The 19,064-nt window shown below is 42.0% G+C and overlaps 2 protein-coding genes across 4 annotated transcripts in view; one reads left to right on the forward strand and one right to left on the reverse strand.

Moving 5' to 3' along the window:
- Positions 1–19,064, reverse strand: part of LOC310762005 (uncharacterized protein) — a 352,306-nt gene that overhangs the window by 78,536 nt on the left and 254,706 nt on the right. The window contains exon 6 of one of the 2 annotated variants that reach the window (XM_083612455.1): positions 9,512–9,653. The exons of the other annotated variant lie outside the window; for it this stretch is intronic. The gene's annotated coding sequence lies outside the window, so the exon portion shown is untranslated. Of the gene's footprint in view, positions 1–9,511; positions 9,654–19,064 lie in introns of those variants that run through there. 2 annotated transcript variants of the gene reach the window in all.
- The window catches only part of PHEX (phosphate regulating endopeptidase X-linked), a gene marked incomplete at its 5' end in the record, with an annotated part of 104,893 nt that overhangs the window by 42,817 nt on the left and 43,012 nt on the right, over positions 1–19,064 (forward strand). For both annotated transcript variants that reach the window (XM_083612270.1, XM_083612271.1), the window contains 7 exons: positions 3,172–3,240; positions 5,516–5,632; positions 6,585–6,668; positions 6,985–7,130; positions 9,266–9,359; positions 10,158–10,286; positions 12,612–12,713. In XM_083612270.1, the coding sequence (XP_083468396.1) occupies positions 3,172–3,240; positions 5,516–5,632; positions 6,585–6,668; positions 6,985–7,130; positions 9,266–9,359; positions 10,158–10,286; positions 12,612–12,713 (741 nt within the window). The remainder of the gene's footprint in view (positions 1–3,171; positions 3,241–5,515; positions 5,633–6,584; positions 6,669–6,984; positions 7,131–9,265; positions 9,360–10,157; positions 10,287–12,611; positions 12,714–19,064) is intronic.

Consider the following 19,064-nt stretch of genomic DNA (forward strand, 5'->3'; position numbering starts at 1 on the left):
AGAAGAAGAAGGAAAGAAGAAGGGGGGAGACGGAGGGGGGAGAGGGGGGATTGGAGTGAAAGGTGGGATAAAAGGAAAAAATAAGGGGGGTGAAGGGAGAGAGAGAGGAGAGCAAAAAGGGAGAGAGAAATAAACGGGGGGGGGAGAGTATCAATAGCAATAGTAGTGATATTGAGTAGAGGAAATTTGTGTTTTAAAAGAGAGTGGTGGTCGTAGCTGGGGGCCAAAGGTTCCCCCCTCAAGAACAAGCTAACAAATAGAATAAAAAGGGCTTTAAAAAGGGGGGGGGGAATTGTGTGTGTGTGTTGTTTTTTAAAAAACAACCTATTTCCCCCTAATTACTATTATTATTTTTTGTTTGTAAAAAAGTAAGGGTGGCTGCTGCAGCAGTGGCCCCTCTTTTAAAAAGAGAAGTGATAAAAGTAGCTATATGGCGGGGGGGGGGAATAAAAAAGAATTATTATTTTTTTTTAAAAAAAGGGGGAGAGGGGGAGGAAGGGGTTAAAAAAAGGGATTTAAGAAAAGAAAAAAAAAGGGTAGTTTCTTCCTTTCTGTGATCTTTGTCATGCGGCTTTCCTCTGTTTTCCTTGCCGCTGGAGGCTGGAGTCGGCTCAGCCACGTGTTTTTCCGGAGCCTTTTTTCTGCTCACCTACGTCTCCTCTTCTTTCCCGTAGGCACAGATGGGGGCAGCAGCGGTAAAGTTGGGGCTCTTTTTCCTTTCTTTCTTTCTTTCTTTCTTTTTCTTCCTCTTTCCCCCCTTTCCTCTTTGCCTTAGCTTCACTGTCCTCCTGGTTTTGGAGCTCCTCTCGGCTGTTGGGGGGGGTGGTCGGGTGCCTTACCGGCTCAATCAAGGTTGTGGGGGGTGTTTTGGCTCCTTTGATAGACGCCCCGGGCACCCCCAATTCCTCTCCGCTGGCAGTGCTGGCCGCAGCAGTCCTGGGAGTCCCGGAGTCGGCCAGACAGAGCCTTTTACTCTGGCTGGCTTCAGGAGCTCTTTTCTGCTGTTGCAGCCGCCATGCTGCCTTGCCGGAAGTTCGAACCGCTGACCTTCTCGTACTAAGACTAATATAAGACTTCTTTGAAGTAGAACTGTGCCATGGGGTGGTGTGATTTTGGGGTGCATGTGTGTGTCGTATTTGTAAACTCCCCCCACCAAACTGCCCAACTCATGCAGATAGACTTGAAACAAAAACTTTCAACGAGCTATAATAGAAGGCTCTTTTCTATTTCAGCATAAGAGAGTGGGGAGGGTTTGTTACAACAGGACCCTGTGGGTGCCAGAAGGGATTGCTTACTTGAATTTGGGGGAGCTGTGTTTGTGGCTGGGTGCAGCCATGGCGGATGGGACTCCCTCCTGTGGCATGAGGGAGTCCGCTGCTATGGACAGCGGGGCCAGTCATGGGGGATTCCAGGGGTGTGGCTTGGGGAGCAGACCAGAGGGCCTCAGTTCTCCTCTGGATTCCAACCCTCCCTCTCCTTTAGTTGATATTTGGTAGCTGGCCAGGCGCAGGCGGACTAGCTTCTGTGTGCCTTGCTTCAGTCACCATTTTCTGGGCCAGGGAGGGATTTCCCCTTCAGGCCAATTGGACCGCCTGGACGGCTTTTGCCTGCCTCATAGCAAATGTCACAATCAATTAATCAAGTACCTTTATTGTCATCACAGCATAAAATGTTTCAAATAACTGGAATAATTAAAAAGTCAAGGCTGAAGCTATCAAGGGTTATAAGGTCACACTATGGTCGTGTGCATTTGGATATTCTGCTACGCCCTGTCTATTTCCCGAAAGGATAGTGATGTCACAATTTTATGATGGATTTACGATGAAGCCCTAGTCTAAGTGAGTGGTGAGAGCCAGCTCTCCCCGCAACAACTGCAGCAGCAGGGTATCCCTTGAAGAGAGCCTGGAAGATGATGCTCTTGTCTGGTCACCCAGTTTGGGAGTTGATGAGCCATAGCGCTCCTGAATGGTGTTCAAGGCAGTTGCCCACAATTGATGCACATCCCAAGGCAACCCTTAATCTTAGTCAATCAGGTCAGTCATCAACCAGCAATGGCTATGCCAGCATCTGTTATCCATAAAGTTGTGGCCTGTTTAATTCCATGCTGCTGTCCTGGGCTTCACTGCATCTGGACCCACAAAAGCATATGCTATATGGGTGACCCATGTCCTGATTTATAGTTGACTAATTTGTGTCACAGGGAGGGGGAGTTTATGGCACACTTGGAAGCGGCAGCTGGAAGCCCAACCTGTGGCCATCAACACGGGTGCAGGCATGTGCCTCTGTGAAGAAAGAAGGTCTTAGGATGGATCTAGACACATCAAAGAAGTGTTTCAGTTAAACACTTCACTGTTTTAAATGTTGTGTGAGAAATTAGGTTGGCAAAAATGGAACTCCATGGTGCCATCTGGTGTCACAGTGTTAGAATGCATAAAGAACGCATATAAAGTGCTCTTTCTTTGCCAATGTAGCTGAGTCCCTAGTTTCTGGACTCATTATGTTTTAATTATGAAATTTTCAAACATGGCAGAAAGAATGCCTTCTTTCACCAGACATGTGAGAAAGTAATTCTATAATACCTTTAAAACCTGCATCAAACTCATAATTATACGCCCTCCAGCTAATTTTGTTGATAGGAGTTATCAGCCTTTTGCCACCATGTTCAACAACATCTCCACAGAACCTGGCCATTAGTATGTATATATGCAAATGACTAAAAGTCAGGGGAATATATGTAACTGTATTCCTTAGGGCATTCTAAGCTCATCTCTAATTTGATTTACAGCAATCTGATTTACAAGAAGAACATGCTTGTATCCTAATTAGTTACTGAAGGATCAAATGAATTTCCAGATTAGATATGCCAGGGGACATTTATATCTTGGGGAAAATGTCTATTGTAGAATTCCTAAACTCCCCAATGTCATACAGAAGCCAATGTCCCCAAGAAAGCAGAATATAATATTTAAATGTGAACTTAATTGGATGCCTGAATTATTATTTTCTTTTTAAAAAAGTGTTCATTGCTTAACATTAGTAAATCATTTTTTAAAAGATTGCTTGTGTGTCTTCCTTTTTCTTAATGAAACTATAAATTGGAGATTGAGTAGTATTATGGAAGTGTATTTAATGGGAACTGACGCTGTTGTATTCTTTACATATTTTTAATAGCTAGACCAAGCATCTCTGTCTCTGTCAGCGCGAGAAGACTACCTGGAAAACACCACAGAAGCTAAATCCGTGAGCATTGCTTACTTAAGCATCTAAATGGAGAGCAATTTCTACATTGAGGATTTCTTCTCCTTTGCCACCATATTAATTAATTAATTAATTACTTGTTTAATCCTGTCAACTTCCTGTTTAGAGATTTAAACCTTCTGCAGTAACTGTTTTATTTATTTCCATTTATCTGCTACTATTTATCTGCTACTACTTCCATTTATCTGCTACTATGCCATTCGGTAATTGAAATTATCTGAGTGGTCAACAACAGCAAATTAAAACTGTGAAACACAAAGATTATATATAAAAAAATCCAAAACATAATCAAAATAACACAATACAAGACTTGAATAAATCCAGCAGCGGAGTATATCAGTGGTGTCATATACATAAGGAACACTCAAACATTTTTTTTTAAAGCCTGGGAAGGTTAAAAGGTTGTTGCCTGCTGGTGGAAGAACCACAGTGTAGGCACCAGGCAAGATTCTTTGAGAGGAACATTCCAAAACTGGGCTGCCATTACTGAAAATATCCTCTCTTTAGTAGCCACTAGGGATGGATGACTATGTCAACTTTTCTTTCTCTCAGTTTTGCATTTTTCCCAATCTTCAATTTGCTTGTTTTTTTTTTTTTTTAGTCTTCATGAAATCTCACCGGCATTTTAATATCCACCTTTTTGTTTGTAATTTTTCCTAATATGCAAATTTTACTAAAGCAGTTCCCCCTAATATAATGCGTTTTGTATGCTGTTTTCAATAACGTGCATTCATGTCACATTTTATCCTGGTATATGCATTTTTTTTTGAGAGAACTTTGCTGGAGAACTGCATTGCAAAATTCAGAGAAATGTGAATTTCAAAGGATGCCTCTTTTGGTTCACATATTGTTTTGGAAACTGCGAACTAGTTCACCTTTAAATTTCTCCCCAATCCCCAATGAGTTCCTGCTGCAGGCTGAGTAAGATGTAGATTCACTTTCTCACTGCATACTTCTAGATCTGTGGTTCCCAACATGGGGCACACGCCCTACAGGGGGGCAATCTGATTGTTAAGAGGGGCAATTCGAGAATGAGCTAGACCAAATTAATGACCTTTTAGGCTTCCTCCAGGTGAATAGGAGTTCACTTTTTGAATAATAAGAATTATATGTCACGTGGGGAGGGAGCAGCAGGATTTTAAAATGCTTAGGTGGGACACGGTCAAAAAAAGATTGGGAACCACTGTTCCAGATGGAATAGGGATTTGCACAACATATCCTTTTTTTAACAACAACCACCTACTACTACAAAAGGGACGCGGGTGGTGCTGTGGGTTAAACCACAGAGTCTAGGACTTGCCGATCAGAAGGTTGGTGGTTCGAATCCCCGTGACGGGGTGAGCTCCCGTTGCTCAGTCCCTGCTCCTGCCAACCTAGCAGTTCAAAAGCACGTCAAAGTGCAATTAGATAAATAGGTACCGCTCCGGCAGGAAGGTAAACGGTGTTTCCGTGCACTGCTTTGGTTCTCCAGAAGCGGCTTAGTCATGCTGGCCACATGACCCGGAAGCTGTATGCTGGCTCCCTCGGCCAATAAAGCGAGATGAGCGCCGCAACCCCAGAGTCGGCCACGACTGGACCTACTGGTCAGGGGTACCTTTACCTTACCTACTACTACGTGGTTGTTTCCAGCTTAACAGTTCTGATACTATAAGGAGTTTTAGCTGCACAGTGGAACTTCCTCATGCTCTACTCTTACCGTGTTCCCCATCTGTGCCCCATAAACCTTCACTGGAGGGAACAGATTTAGGGGTTGCGTGGGGGATGCACAGGGAGAGAAGCGGTGAGAGCACCTGGTGATCATTGCTCTAGCGGAACCTTTTAGTTGGATACCACCCACAACATTTTTGCGGTTTGGAAAGTGATGGGGAAATGCATTGAAAGGGACAAACAAATGGCCAATGGGAAGACATGTAAATGCCCTGCAAGCAAGTCAGGATGAATTCTGGATGAATGCTCATTGTTGCATAACCACTCCATACACAAATCAGAACAAATGCTCAATAAACACTGGATATAATCTAACATCAGTGCATGTTTCATGCAAGCAAATGAGGATGAATGCTGAATAGATAGAGCATGTTAACTAATATAGAGCACAATAGTATGATTAATATGCAAAGGAAATTGAAAAAGGAAGGGAAGAAAACAATGTACTATTCTTACGCTTCAATAAGGTGTGTGGGGGGGCATACTTTATTTTGCTGAGGTTAATTCTCTGTTTAGCTGTAATGATAACTGGATTCTTATCACATTATAGTACAGAGAAGCCCTGTTCCAGTTCATGGTGGATACAGCAGTGCTTTTGGGGGCCAATGCTTCACGTGCAGAGTTGGACATGAAGTCTGTGTTGAAATTAGAAGTTAAAATTGCTGAGGTTAGTGCTTTTCTAAATGTGGGTTTTAGTTGCATTTGTGGCAACTGGATGTCCAAAGGGATAGACATGGCTTCACTTCTTCATTCACTTGGTGCTTTCCTGGAGTTCCAATGCAGTGACAAACTGTATCTTTTATTTTTATGTTGTGAACTGCCCTGTGATCTTTGGATGAAGGGCAGTGTATAAATACAGCGGTACCTCGATTTTCGAGCACCTCGGAAGCCGAATGCCAAAAGTGATGAATTGGCAAGATATGTCCACAAGTAGGCAACTGCCAGTAGCACATCCAGGAATAAGTTTGATATTCGAAGGATTTCAGGGTTGAACAAGAATATAAATGTAAATGAGTGGGAGCTCTTTACAGCTGCTGCTAAATAACCTCTAGGTTAGATTACTATAATGAGTTATATGTTGCACTGACACTGAAAACAATTTGGAAACTTCTGGTGGTGCCAAATTCAGTAGCCAGCCTGCTTACCAGGGCAAGACAGCTTGAGCATATAATGCCATTCCTGACCTGACTGGCAATTAGTTTCCAGGCCTAATTGCGGTGCTAAATTTGAAGACAGCATCAGTAGTTTACAATAATTTCTCCCTAGTCCACTGGTTAGTTAGTTTTCTAGATTTTCCTGTCTTTCAGATACATTTGATGTAGAGTAGGTATCCACCTGGGATTATGAAACTGAACATCGTTTCATACTGGAAGGGATAGATATTAGTATGGATAAAGATGAATTTCATTGTGTTACATGGGGGGAAATGTAAAATGTTTATGGAAAAAGAAGATTTTTTGCTAATGAATCATAATAATAGGTTTGCAACTTATTTTATTGAAAACTGAACAGGTAACATTGCTATTCATACCTTGTCGCACCCAGATTATGTGAGTGTTGGCAAAGTCAGAGTGGATTTGTGGAGGAAAATAATATTTGTTTGCATTTATATTTTGCAGATAATGATTCCACATGAGAATCGAACCAATGAATCTATGTACAACAAAATGAACATATCGGAACTCAGCACCCTGATCCCTCAGGTTGGTTGAAGTTAATTGGAAAATGACTATATTAATGCCTGATTGGACTGTGTAATTACCTTTCAAACTGAAAGGTTCTTCAGATGTGCATAAGATGGCAATTTAAATGAAATTAGTTGAAACAGGTGTTCACTATTATTTTAAATACAGCTGCATTTTTATTTAAGTTTCAAAATATTTGTGATGTTGTGCAGTGAACTTCAACTTTGAAATTAGGCAAAACTTTTAAGTCGTTCAGCTAATGGTAGGTAATTAACTTATAAGCTTTTGTTGTTGTCTGCAAGAGTCAGGAACTGAACCTTTGCTTGTGTTTCAGTTTGACTGGCTGGGATATATCAAGAAGGTGATTGACACCAAGCTTTATCCTGAACTTAAGGACATAGATGCTTCAGAAAACGTTGTTGTTCGTGTGCCTCAGTACTTCAAGGATTTGTTCAGGATACTAGAAAGTGAAAGAAAAAAGTAAGGATTTCTAATTTGCTTGGTGTATGTTTTTGCTCAGAAACAATCCCTGACTTTTCAGTATAATGTTTAGGATCTTGGCATACTGTGGTTTGTTACCACTTTGTTTTCAAACCACAGGTGGACCCTTTCAATTATTCCTGTCTCTGGGGTTGCTATGAAAACAAAATCGTGTGAATGCTGCAGCAAGAGAACTCATTGCTAGCAATTCCAGGCGAATGGATTCCCCCCCCCCCAAGTGCAAAGCTTTTCTGTGTTTGGGGGGAAATGTGAAAATTGAGGCGATCATTATAGGAATCCTCTCACGACTGGGAAGGCATATCATATTGACTGAACAATTTGTTGCTCTTCAGCCATAAGTCCGGTTTGTTTCGTGAACACTGCAGATACTAATGATAGCAAAGTGAAAAGATGCTGCTCGGAGCCATTGAAACAGAGATGCTCTAAGAGGGTCCTGCTGTTTTCGCAGAAAGGGCCCATGACTTCTGCAGAAGTCAAGGGTATTGCATAATAAAGGTCCATTACCACAACGTGGCAAGTTCTACAGAATTGTGAAAATAATGCTAGTGACTATGGGTTGTCTTCTATGTTATTCAGTGGGGAGAAGAGAAGGAAACAGGGAAATTACTGAGAGGAAAGGTAAGGGGTGAAAGACACAGCAAAAGGAAATATGTCAGTAAGCCCATTTGAAACAGGCTCTGGTGACTTCGCTTGCCTCACTCTTTCTCCCAGAACCATTCCCAGAACGCAGTTGGTGGTAGATAGTACTGCTGGGGGGAACAGGAAAACTTAACCGGAACAGGCTTTGCTGTAAAGTACAGATTTTATTTTATTTTATGATTTGTGTGTGTGTAAAAAAACAAATAGCCAATGTAGATCTCAGCAACATTCACTTCTGTGTTCTTTTTTGAATCAATTAAAATAGTGTCAGATTGCTTTTTTTAAAAAAAAAGGGAGATATGTTATTGGCGGTCTTTAATTAGGTAGAAAAGTCTAGCACTGCCAAAATGCTCTGAGGTGGTGGCAGTGGGGGTGAAGTGCCATATTACTGCTAGCTCTGACTTTGAAAAATGTGTTTTTAATGTCTTTGAGCATTAGTATTAAGAGATCCAGCCATGCAGAAGCCTCAGGTGTATAACACTGGATTACAGAAGTATTATCACATTCTATATCCGAAAATGCTGAATAAGGCACAATGTACCATGGTGCTTAATTTCTAAAAGCGGCAGGCGCAGGCCTTAAAACCTTGTCACCTGGAACCTCTGCCCTCTAATCCTGAATGAATGTGGGCTGATAAGTGGGGTGAATTTATATAGGCTCAAAGACTCTCCCTTTTTAAAAAAATAAATAAATCAATTGATACGTTTTCAGAACTAAAGTTTGATTTCTGGGCTAACCCCTGCTGTGTTCCGCTTCCAATTAAGCCATTAAATACCATGTTTACTTCTCTGTAGTAGAAAGCCCGTTCCTTTAGTTTATATGGTTGCACTTGCTATCTGAATTGCCCTGCAAGTGTTTCATTATTGCTATGTGAGTAGGATGTGTGAGATATTTGCTGATGTATTGTTGATGGCTTGTTAAGGATCACCAGATATCACAACACTGAGTTGTGGCCAACTAACTTGTACTCAGAATAGACCCGCCGAAATGAGTGAACATGACAAACTTAGGGCCATTTATTTCAATGGATCTACTCTGATTAAAAGTTGCAATACATCCCATTACATTTAATTAAGGCAAACTTTCCTATAGATTTTGTAGCTAGATTGTTTCTCCTTTATTAGTTCGTGAGTACTTGGTGTGTGGGGGGAGAACACCCATTCTTTGCACAGGAGCACTAACGCCAAATTCCATCTCAGGATGCAAAACTGTTGAAATATGCTCCAAATGGAAGATCCACCATCATTCACACACCAAATGGCTGTTATCATGCAACCGCTTCTGTCTAACAGGTTTTTGTGAATTTGGTCATTGCTCATTAATTTTCAAGGTGAAGCTGCTACCATTGCAGGTAGTGCACTGATCTGAGGAAGGGTGGTGGAATCTAGTCACCTATTTATTTATAGTCTCAGACAGCTGTACATTACAACACATGGGTCTAACTGTCTGACATAAAGATGTGTCTGCTTTGACAGGACTATTGCCAATTACCTGGTATGGAGAATGGTTTATTCGAGAATATTTAACCTCAGCCGGCGCTTTCAGTATAGGTGGTTGGAGTTTTCAAGGGTAAGTGTGAGATTTTGATATCAATATGCCCTGTGTGCCTATGAAGCTTATGAAGACAGCAGTTGATAGATGGATTCTGTGAGTCCCTGTGCTTCCAGCTAGCAAGCTTGAATTCAATGCATTTAAAGAAGTTGGAGAACATCACTAACCTCTCTCAGGACATCAGGACTCTAGTCTGGGCACAGAGCTGAATGAAAAATTCACAGGTTATCTTTTTTTCTATATCCAAGTCTTTCTCCCTTTTATTCCAGCATCATGTTTCTGTGTTAGGCTGTGATTTGCATTCTTTAATGGCTGGAATATGAAGCAGAGAGAAAGGATGACATCATTGCTTGGGACTCTGTAATGAACTGAATAGAACTGAGAATTTACAAACTGTAGAGCTAGCAGCACCATTCCTAACTTAAGATATTCTAGGGCTTTCCACATTTACCATTTATAGTGACATAGTTGTTGATTGCTCCAGTGAAATGGTAGCTGATTGTCTGCACCTTTGTTCACACGTTGCTATTATTAGAGAGTGAGTTTTCCTTTCCACACTAATGGTGAGTGGTACCCAAATTGAGAAAAAGTTCCACAGCTGTATCACACCCCTAATGTAGCCTAGTGTTCCTCCACCCAGTCAATGTTGGAGTTATGAGCATATGCATGGGGACAACCCTTTTGTGGCTGTTTAATGCCTAGAATTCCAGAATGCTGCTCTTGTGGGAGTACGGGAGATTAGAAGAGGAAATACATGTCTGCCTGATTTTTCAGCAAATCTGGTTATAGTCATGGAATGTTGTTTGGTCAAAACAGGTAATCCAGGGGACAACCTCCTTACTGCCTCAGTGGGATAAATGTGTAAACTTCGTGGAAAGTGCTCTCCCTTATGTTGCTGGAAGAATGTTTGTAGATCTGCACTTCCAAGAAGACAAGTTGGATATGGTAGGTGCATTTTGGTGCCTTTGAAATTGTGCTGCTGCCTTCTACATTTTCTGCCCTCACCACCTCCTCCCTCTGTCAGTATCACTACCTTCTCCTCCATCCCTCACTCCTTCCTCATCCTCCACTGCATCCTCTTATACCTTCTTTCTCCCCTTATCATTGCTGTCCCTGCTCCATGACATCCTGGTCACAGCAAGCCTACCCTTCCTCAGAGCAAAGCATTGTGGGTGATGCAGCCCAGAAATCACTTGTGCCAATTACCACTTTGATGTGGTGGTGGCACAGGAAACTGCCCTAATCTGACCACTGGTGCTTTGTGGCCCCTTCTCCACTGCAACTTTAACCATTGTGTAGTATTTCATAGGTTGTCTTTAGGGCTATTTGTTACTATCCTGTTTCCCCCCAGAATAGCTGGAAAGATCAAATGGCAAATGAGACATTTTAGTAACTGAGAAATGCCATGATCTTACATAAGTATGCACAGAATTGTAGAATGCTATCCTGTGAACATTTACTTGAATAAATCTCACTGATATCATTGGGGCGTATTCTTGAGGATGGATGGGGACTGGGTCATAGACTAGATGCCAGGTTGATCTCTCTTTTTTAAAATATGGCATCTTCTATTTTCTTCAGTCTGCCTTTCCTTTTCCTGTGTTTCAGCTATCTAGATGACACCAAACCATCCCCCCTCTTAGTTTGTAGAAGGTCCATGCTGAATAAATAATGAATTATGGGAAGCATGGTATTTTTGTATTTAGTCACTGATGAGCTCATGCCCTGGATGTTTTCTTCTCTCCCTCCTTTTATCAAAGAGATATTATTTGTGTCTAAATATAGCACTGTTTTTGACCTACAGTCTAGGCAGCATTTCGTACGGCTACGCCTGAACAATTTTGATAACAACTCTGATGGTATGAATAGATTTCTCCTCCCACCCCTACTGCTACAGCTGGTGCATAAAAACCAGAATATACACCAGGGTCCAATTGTAGAGCTAGAATATGAACTGCCAACCTCCAAGTACAGGGAGTTCACCTCATTAGTGCACTAAGTTAATTGAAACAGTGCTCTGCCATCAATATCTCCAAGTTACCTTATTCCCTGGGATGCAGTTTACTCCCGACTGTTGAATGCTTGGTCATATTTAATGCCAGGGCTGTACTGGCTTCCATATTGTATAAAAATGATGTGATATTTAAAGGCTAGTAATGAATCATGAAAATGAGATGCTACAATCCCCTTCGGTTGTTTAGATAAGGACATTATTTCCCCCCACTTAGGTCAATCTCCAAACTTTCAATCAGGGAGGTGATTCACCTGACATTTCTGGCACTTCCACACAGCATTTTGTTATGGAATTGGGGCCATTCATGCCTGGAAGCTTTGCCCAGCTTCCGCATCAAAATGCCATCCCTCGAGATTTTCCCATTGAATCTGGATTTATCCTTTTTGTGGAAAGTCCAATGAAGCCCAATAAAAAATGTGGAAATGTTAAATCCAGAATGGATGAGGAAAACAATGGGATGGCATTTGCTATGCTGCCTTGGAACATGGAGGCTCCACTTCAGCCACCCTGGCTAATTTGACCTATGGACAGATTTCTCATCTTTCCTGAATTGCTTCTGAATATCAGTTTCTGGAAACCACAGGAGGGGAGAGTGCTCCTGTGCTCGAATCTTGGTTGCTGGTTTCCCTCAGCTGCTGTGAGAACACAGTGCGGGCCTAGGTGGGCCTTTGGCCTGATCCAACAGACTCATCTTACATTCATATGATGCTGCATGTATGCTGCAGAAAACGTAACCAAGTGCACAGAAAAACATTGCATGGAAGCGTCTTATTACACTGCTGTGTATTCATATTATATTTAGGTTACAGTCATCCACTGATGTTCTTGTACAATTTCCTTGGGCCTATATATATATATTGTCACATATCAGCTCTGCTCTATCCAGTAAAAGATTTTTTATAATATTTTCATAACCATGTTCTTCCAGTTCTTAAATACCTGAAGAGTAGTCTTGGAGTTAAAGGGTAGAAAATAAATGGAAGGGAAACTTTGCTATGGATTTTAATGTTCCTACTTTCATAGGCACCAATCCCACACTAATTTAGTACAATTAGTGACATTTAGCTGGGGACCAGATGAGCACTGTAGATGAGCATTTTGATTTGCAGATGTGAACACACATCCAGATGTGTACATCTGTTTTGGCTACACACACACACGGCTGCTTTTGCATGCAGAGCCCCTTCACTGAATTGGACAGCAAGTCTTCAGAGCATTTCACATTTCTTAAGTAATTATGGTAATATTTGTTGCAGATGGCAGAATTGACTGAAGGGATTCGTTGGGCCTTTATGGACATGCTGGAGAATGAAAACACCTGGATGGATTTGGGAACAAAGAGAAAAGCAATTGAAAAGGTAAAGGCATTTAAATACATTCAATTTTTGGATGAATGGGATTATCCATCAGCAATCTGTTTGAAAAGATGTCGTACGTGTGTATATTTGCTGTTAAAATCTGTGTACCCCGTTAACTTTATCGAGTATCTTGTTTAATCTTTGTTGTTACTTGCTTCAGTGGTTTTTAGACTCTTGGTCTTACACATAAACAAGCTAATAAATTACGTGGGAAAGATGTTATTGCCAGAAAATCAGCTAGTTCTCCTACTACATTATTCAAGTCCTGGAACTGAGATTGAAATCACTAGATTGCCCCTTTATGATGCTTCTGTGATCCTGAAGGCTTACAAGTTGTTAATATGTGGAGACATGTATCTAAAATGTCCTAAACATGTTTTGATGGACTTTTTTAAAGGGTTGCACTTCTGATATTTCATTGGGGTTCACATTTTCAGTACTGATGCAGGTTATTCAGTAAACATTCTGGAATATAGCTATAATGACTGCATTCAGTTAAAGGAGAATACATAGCATCTTCTAGGTTCTGATATTTAGAAGTTGCCCTTATATTTAGGAGATTCGTCTCCACAAGGGGAGATGCCATCCCAAGATAGTATTCATTATGAGGCCCACAGTCTATTTTCAGTCAGAAATCATATTGTGATGGAACATAAACATTTGCAGCACGATCCTGTGTACATGTCCACTCAGAAGTAAGTCTCAGCGGATTCAGTTCCCAGTGATTTCCCAGTTCCCAGTGAATTCAATAGGACTTAATAACCAAATAAACATGATAGGATTGCATGAAAATATAAAAACAGTACACCCGATGAGAACTTCTCTTGGCTTTCTCTCTTGTGGTGTTTCAGTCTTTCTTAAAGACTTTGTTACGTTGCCAAAATTTTCACTGATCAACTTCTGGTTTGTAGAAATGGGGCGTGCTGAATGGGATTGTGACCTTTTTTTCCAGTACATGGCTGGTTCATTTGTTATATATGAAGAGAAAAATAAGATATCTTTCTTCTTCTTTTCATTACTTCTGTTCAAAAGTAAACAAGAGGATTTGTGGGTCTTACTCATTCACATATTACTGTAGAGGTCGGAAAGCAGAAAGCAGAAAAGGCAAGTGATTCTGTAATTCAAGGGCAGGGAAACTTTTCAATCTTAAGGGCAGCATTTCCTTCTGAGTAACCATTTGTGCAAAAGAAGTTGGAGCAATGTATGTAAATTTTACCTTCGTACACTAGCCTAGTTTCTGCACACACTCTCACACCCCTCTCAATCTTGTGTCCAGGGAAGCAAGAGCCATTATCTGATCTCAAGGACACATTCCAGCCCGGGGGGGGGGGGGAATTGTGAGGAAGGCTTGTGGCATGACTTGAGGGTGTGGCCTGAAGAGAGTCCCAGAAAGTCCCAGATAGAGAGAGCTAGAGGGCTGCATTTGGACCTGCCATTTCCCAACCCTTCTGTAATCCTGTATCTGCTTACCTGGGAAGAAAGCCCCATGAATTCTATGGGAATTGCTTATGGAAAGATGTATATACTTGCGCTGCAACTCGTGTTTCTCCTTTTGCTTCTTGTAGGAACAAATGGAGAGCTGGCTTGTCAGGGGTGAAAGGGATTAGCTTTTATATGAGGAAGTGGCATTCGAAATATGTGATTTTCCAGCTGCAACCCAGAAGTAATTATTACAATGTGCTGTCTCTCACATGCTTAAATTAGCTCTGAGTCACAATATTTTCAAAGCTTTGTGTGATAGTAGAAAACCAAAGGAACGTGGCTTGTTCACAGGTGCTCAAGCATTCTTGGAACCATTCTGTTGCAATCCTCCATTTTAAACTCTCGGGGGAGAAGCTCATCCAAATGCCAAGTGGCACACAGAATGACACTTTTGAAAAATACATGAGTACACAGAGGCAGAGGGGAAGAAATGGCCTCTTCGCCTTATTTGTCGAAGTGATTGGGTAGCATCTTATTGGCAAATGCCCTCTGTAAAGGGGTCTTGTGTGCAAGCTGCAGCTGAGTCATTTTCCATGCTGTGCTCAGATGAAGAGAGTCAGAATTTGATTGTCCCCCCTCCCCATTCAAAAACTAAAGTCCAAAACCTTTAGATTTAAATAGTGCGTTGCTTTCAAGAATCATTTCAAAAATGAGAATTGAAACATCCTGCACATTCTGGAAAAAACCCAGTAATATGGGTAACAGGGTATGTTTTACAATAGCAGTTGGTCATATTCATATTTTATATGGCTGCAAAATAAAAGACTGAAAACCGTGTTAGGGACACCAGCTGGATGTGAATTGCAACCTTGCTTAAAGGAAATGTCAGGCTTGGACCTCAGAAACATGGGAAATGCATGAAGTGCAAGATTTGGGTTGGACTGAAGACAAAGGATGCAGCTCTCAGCTGTCTTACATAATCTCTTGTCTTCTCCTTCTTGACATATTTGAATTGTTGTGTATCCACAAACCAAGGTGCACACAAAGCTATAAAAAGCAGCAGTGCCTGATAATAACTTTTTTGGCGAAATGTTTGGTGCAAGGATGTGACCCAATGAGATACCTGTCGGGTGAAAATTTCAGCAGTGAGGGATGTCTGTGTCAGAAATGTTTTTTAAGAGCTGAACTCAATGCTACATTTGCCTTTGGAATGCCACTGAACATGGGCTCCCTATGGTGAGTTCTCCTGCTCCTCAGGGTAACATTTAAAAGCGCTTGCCACATGACTTGGCTCCCTCAAGTGAAGCACGTGAACGTAAGTGGGTACTTGCTTGGTGTTAAATAAGGATCAGGCAGACTCAGCAATGGAGAATAAGAAGGTGAAGTTTATTGCCAGGCAATAAGGACCCAGTTTGGAATCTCTTCCAAAAGGAACTGGGACCCCGATTGACAGAAATCCAGAGGTCTTATACCTGAGCAGATCACAGCAAATCATAGATCATGAGACAACCATGAGACAGTCACGATATTGTCAGCAAAAATTAGCCAATTAGCAAGCTTCTTGCCATGCTACCAGCTCCTGGTCAAGCACTGGTCAAGCACGGAGTTCTAGTTCTGCTTTCCGATGCTCGCAGTGACGCTCTGTCTAACCTCTCCCCTAGTTATGACAGGACAGGGAGCCTGGAGATTTTGCGGTTTTGCTCTTCCTGTTCTGTGGATTAATTTAGCCTGTATCTGAGGGGATTTTGTACCAGAATCTCTGATTCACGTCTTCCCCATGTCCAGGGTACACAGATGTTTGTAGGGGAAAGGTCGGCTCCTAAATTTGCTGTTTCAAGCAATATGCAGTTAGCTAAGGCACAGTTTCCCTTTGATTCAAAATGGATTATAAAATACTGTAAGCCCTGATTATGTGTGAGCATATATGAATATATTGATTACTGATAACTGATTATATGGATAGCACAGGGGTAGCCCTTCTTCCTTGCCTCACAAGTAGCAAGTAACTCTCTGCATATTTGTTGCTGTAATGTGGATTGGGTTGATAGGTCTTTATGGAGCTGTCACATACTGGGAAATGTTACTGTGAGGAAAGTAGGAAATGCTGCAGTTTTTAAGGAATAGGGTGATCTTATTATGAGAGTCATTTAAAACTTTCTAGAAGGCCTCATTATACCTGGCTGCCAGATGGCCTGTTAAAGGCAATAACATTAAATGAAACTCAATTTCCTTACTGATGCCTTATTGCTGCGCATGTCATCTGCTGCCCCGAGTCAAGCTTGTAAACTTCCTCAGCAGGGGTAGCTACAGTTTTAAGAAGGACCCTCAGCAGGATTGTCACTTGAGGGGGTTCTTCTTGCATTGGGGATCTCCAGCAGTCACCCTGGCCATTGGGCTTTATTGGCATTTTTTGAGCTTCCCTCTGGACCATTGGTGAGGGCCAGCCAAGCCAACTACTAGCACACCCCTGAATATTTTGTGTTTTTGTTGGGTATGTTTGAATAATTTGATCTTCTTTCTGGGGAGAGAAAGGTGCTACATTCATAGGAGCAGAAGAAGCTGTCATATACAGTGCCAGACCGTTGGTCCATCTAGCTCAGGGATAGGCAACCTAAGGCCTGGGGGCCGGATGCGGCCCAAACGCCTTCTCAATCTGGCCCGTGGATGGTCCGAGAATCAGTGTGTTTTTACATGAGTAGAATGTGTCTGGGTTATTTGTGGGGCATAGGAATTTGTTAATTTTTTCTCTCCAAAATATAGTCCGGCCTACCACATGGTCTTTGGGATGCGGGTGGCTCTGTGGGTTAAACCACAGAGCCTAGGACTTGCCAATCAGAAGGTTGGCGGTTCGAATCCCCGTGACAGGGTGAGTTCCCATTGCTCAGTCCCTGCTCCTGCCAACCTTACAGTTCGAAAGCACATCAAAGTGCAAGTAGATAAATAGATACCGCTCCGGCGGGAAGGTAAACGGCGTTTCCGTGCGCTGCTCTGGTTCGCCAGAAGCGGCTTAGTCATGCTGGCCACATGATCCGGAAGCTGTACGCCAGCTCCCTCGGCCAATAAAGCGAGATGAGCGCCGGAACCCCAGAGTCGGTCACGACTGGACCTAATGGTCAGGGGTCCCTTTACCTTTACCTGGACCAGCCCACGGCTGAAAAAGGTTGCTGACCCCTAATCTAGCTCAGTATTGTTTACACTGAATGGTAAAGAAAGGCAGTGGTACACCTGCATCAGCCTTCATCTGCCCCAGCTGCAACAAAACATGTCTCTCCCGTATCAGTCTCCACAGCCACAGCAGGTGCTGCAACCTTCCCAAAGGCGCACCCCTCTATTGTCTCCTAAGACGGACAGATACCAACAACAGTAAAATGGTAGTGGCTCTCTGGGGTTGTGGGCACAGATTGCATGGAATTCTAAATTGCCTGGGTACAACAGGCTCCTCACTTTTAACTTACTCTCCCAAAGGGTGGGTCTTTATGGGCAGGACCAGCATGCATGTGGTGGCAAAGGTGGAGCCAGTGACGGAGTTTCCCCCTCAGACGATAGCCATTGCACAAAAGGAGAGTGTCTGTAAAGGGCTTTGATCTTTGGGAATTCCATTATGAATGGACTTAATCTGCACTCCCAGGACTAAGGTGAATGTTGGAACTTACTTATGTGTTGGTTTTTTCACACCCCAAATGTTCCTGTTCTGGGTACAAAAAGCATATCAACATACATTTTTTTTAGAATGAGTGCACTGAGGGAAAACAGAATAGCATTTAAATGCAAATTGTATCATGGGTTTATTTTTTGAACCACAGATTAATGTGCAAATGAGATAAAATATCCTTATGCGTGAGGACCATGAAGAAATGGCATGGATCATATGAACAGCCTGATCTGAGCCTCCCTGTGTGAAAGCCAAGGTGGTTACTGTGTTTCCTTCTCCTTTGTTGAAAAGAAAGGCTAATGAAATCTATAGCATAGGACTTTGATTGACTTGGCACTGCTGAATGTTGCTTAAAGGAATAACAAATATTTAGTACACTGTTAGGAACACCTACAGTAGCAATATATTTCTATGCACAATTTGATCCAGTTAAACAGATTCCAAATGCTCTTGTATTCTTTTCTCTCTTTTTGAGTCAGAGTGCAGTTCATGCACAATTCTCTGGATGGAGCTCAAGGTGCTTCCGTAGAGACTGTAGACAGCTCAATAACCAGTGGTCACCACTATGCTCCTCTCCAATGTGTTTCACATTAATTTAAGGAAGATTTTAAATTAACAACCCATATTACTCCTTTCCATTTAAGGCTACTTTCCCACAAGGCTTGAATCAGCCTTGGCTCAAATCAGTCTGCAACGCAAATGCAAAAGTTGCATAGCCAATGATATACTTTTAATTCACTTTCCATGCTAACAGCATTATAAACATATGGCAGAAAGAGCAGAGGAGACTTTTCCAGGTAGTTTTATACACAGCAGACTCTCCTCAAAGTATGTTACCTCATTAAAAACAGTTTTAACCTTTTAAGAATGATTCTTATTTGCCCCCTAAGTAAGTTGCACACATTTTAACACCTTTTATTCTGTGCAAGATTTTCTCCTCATTAACAAACCTAGGATATTAATTGAAATTAACCCTCTTCATTCAAGAATATATGTCCCTTGTTCCCCCACTCCTCTGCCCTGCCAATGGGAATAAAAGTGCTGGCTATCCTCAGCACCCTCTGTGAGTTTAAGGGCGGCGGTCTGAACCTGGGACTCTGTTTCTACTCATGCCACCCCCTTGCATGAGCCTGAATCCTAATGTTACCCTTCAGCCTCCAGAGAGTGATAGAGACAGTGATGGGGGGGGCAGAAAGCCTGAAAAGGGCTATTGAGCAAGAATAATTCCAAATATGTCCCTACGAAATTCTTCTTTTCAGTCCCCTTGACACTGAGCA

Source organism: Podarcis filfolensis, assembly GCF_964270895.1.
Source record: "Podarcis filfolensis genome assembly, chromosome: 4".
Taxonomy (NCBI): Eukaryota; Metazoa; Chordata; class Lepidosauria; order Squamata; family Lacertidae; genus Podarcis; species Podarcis filfolensis.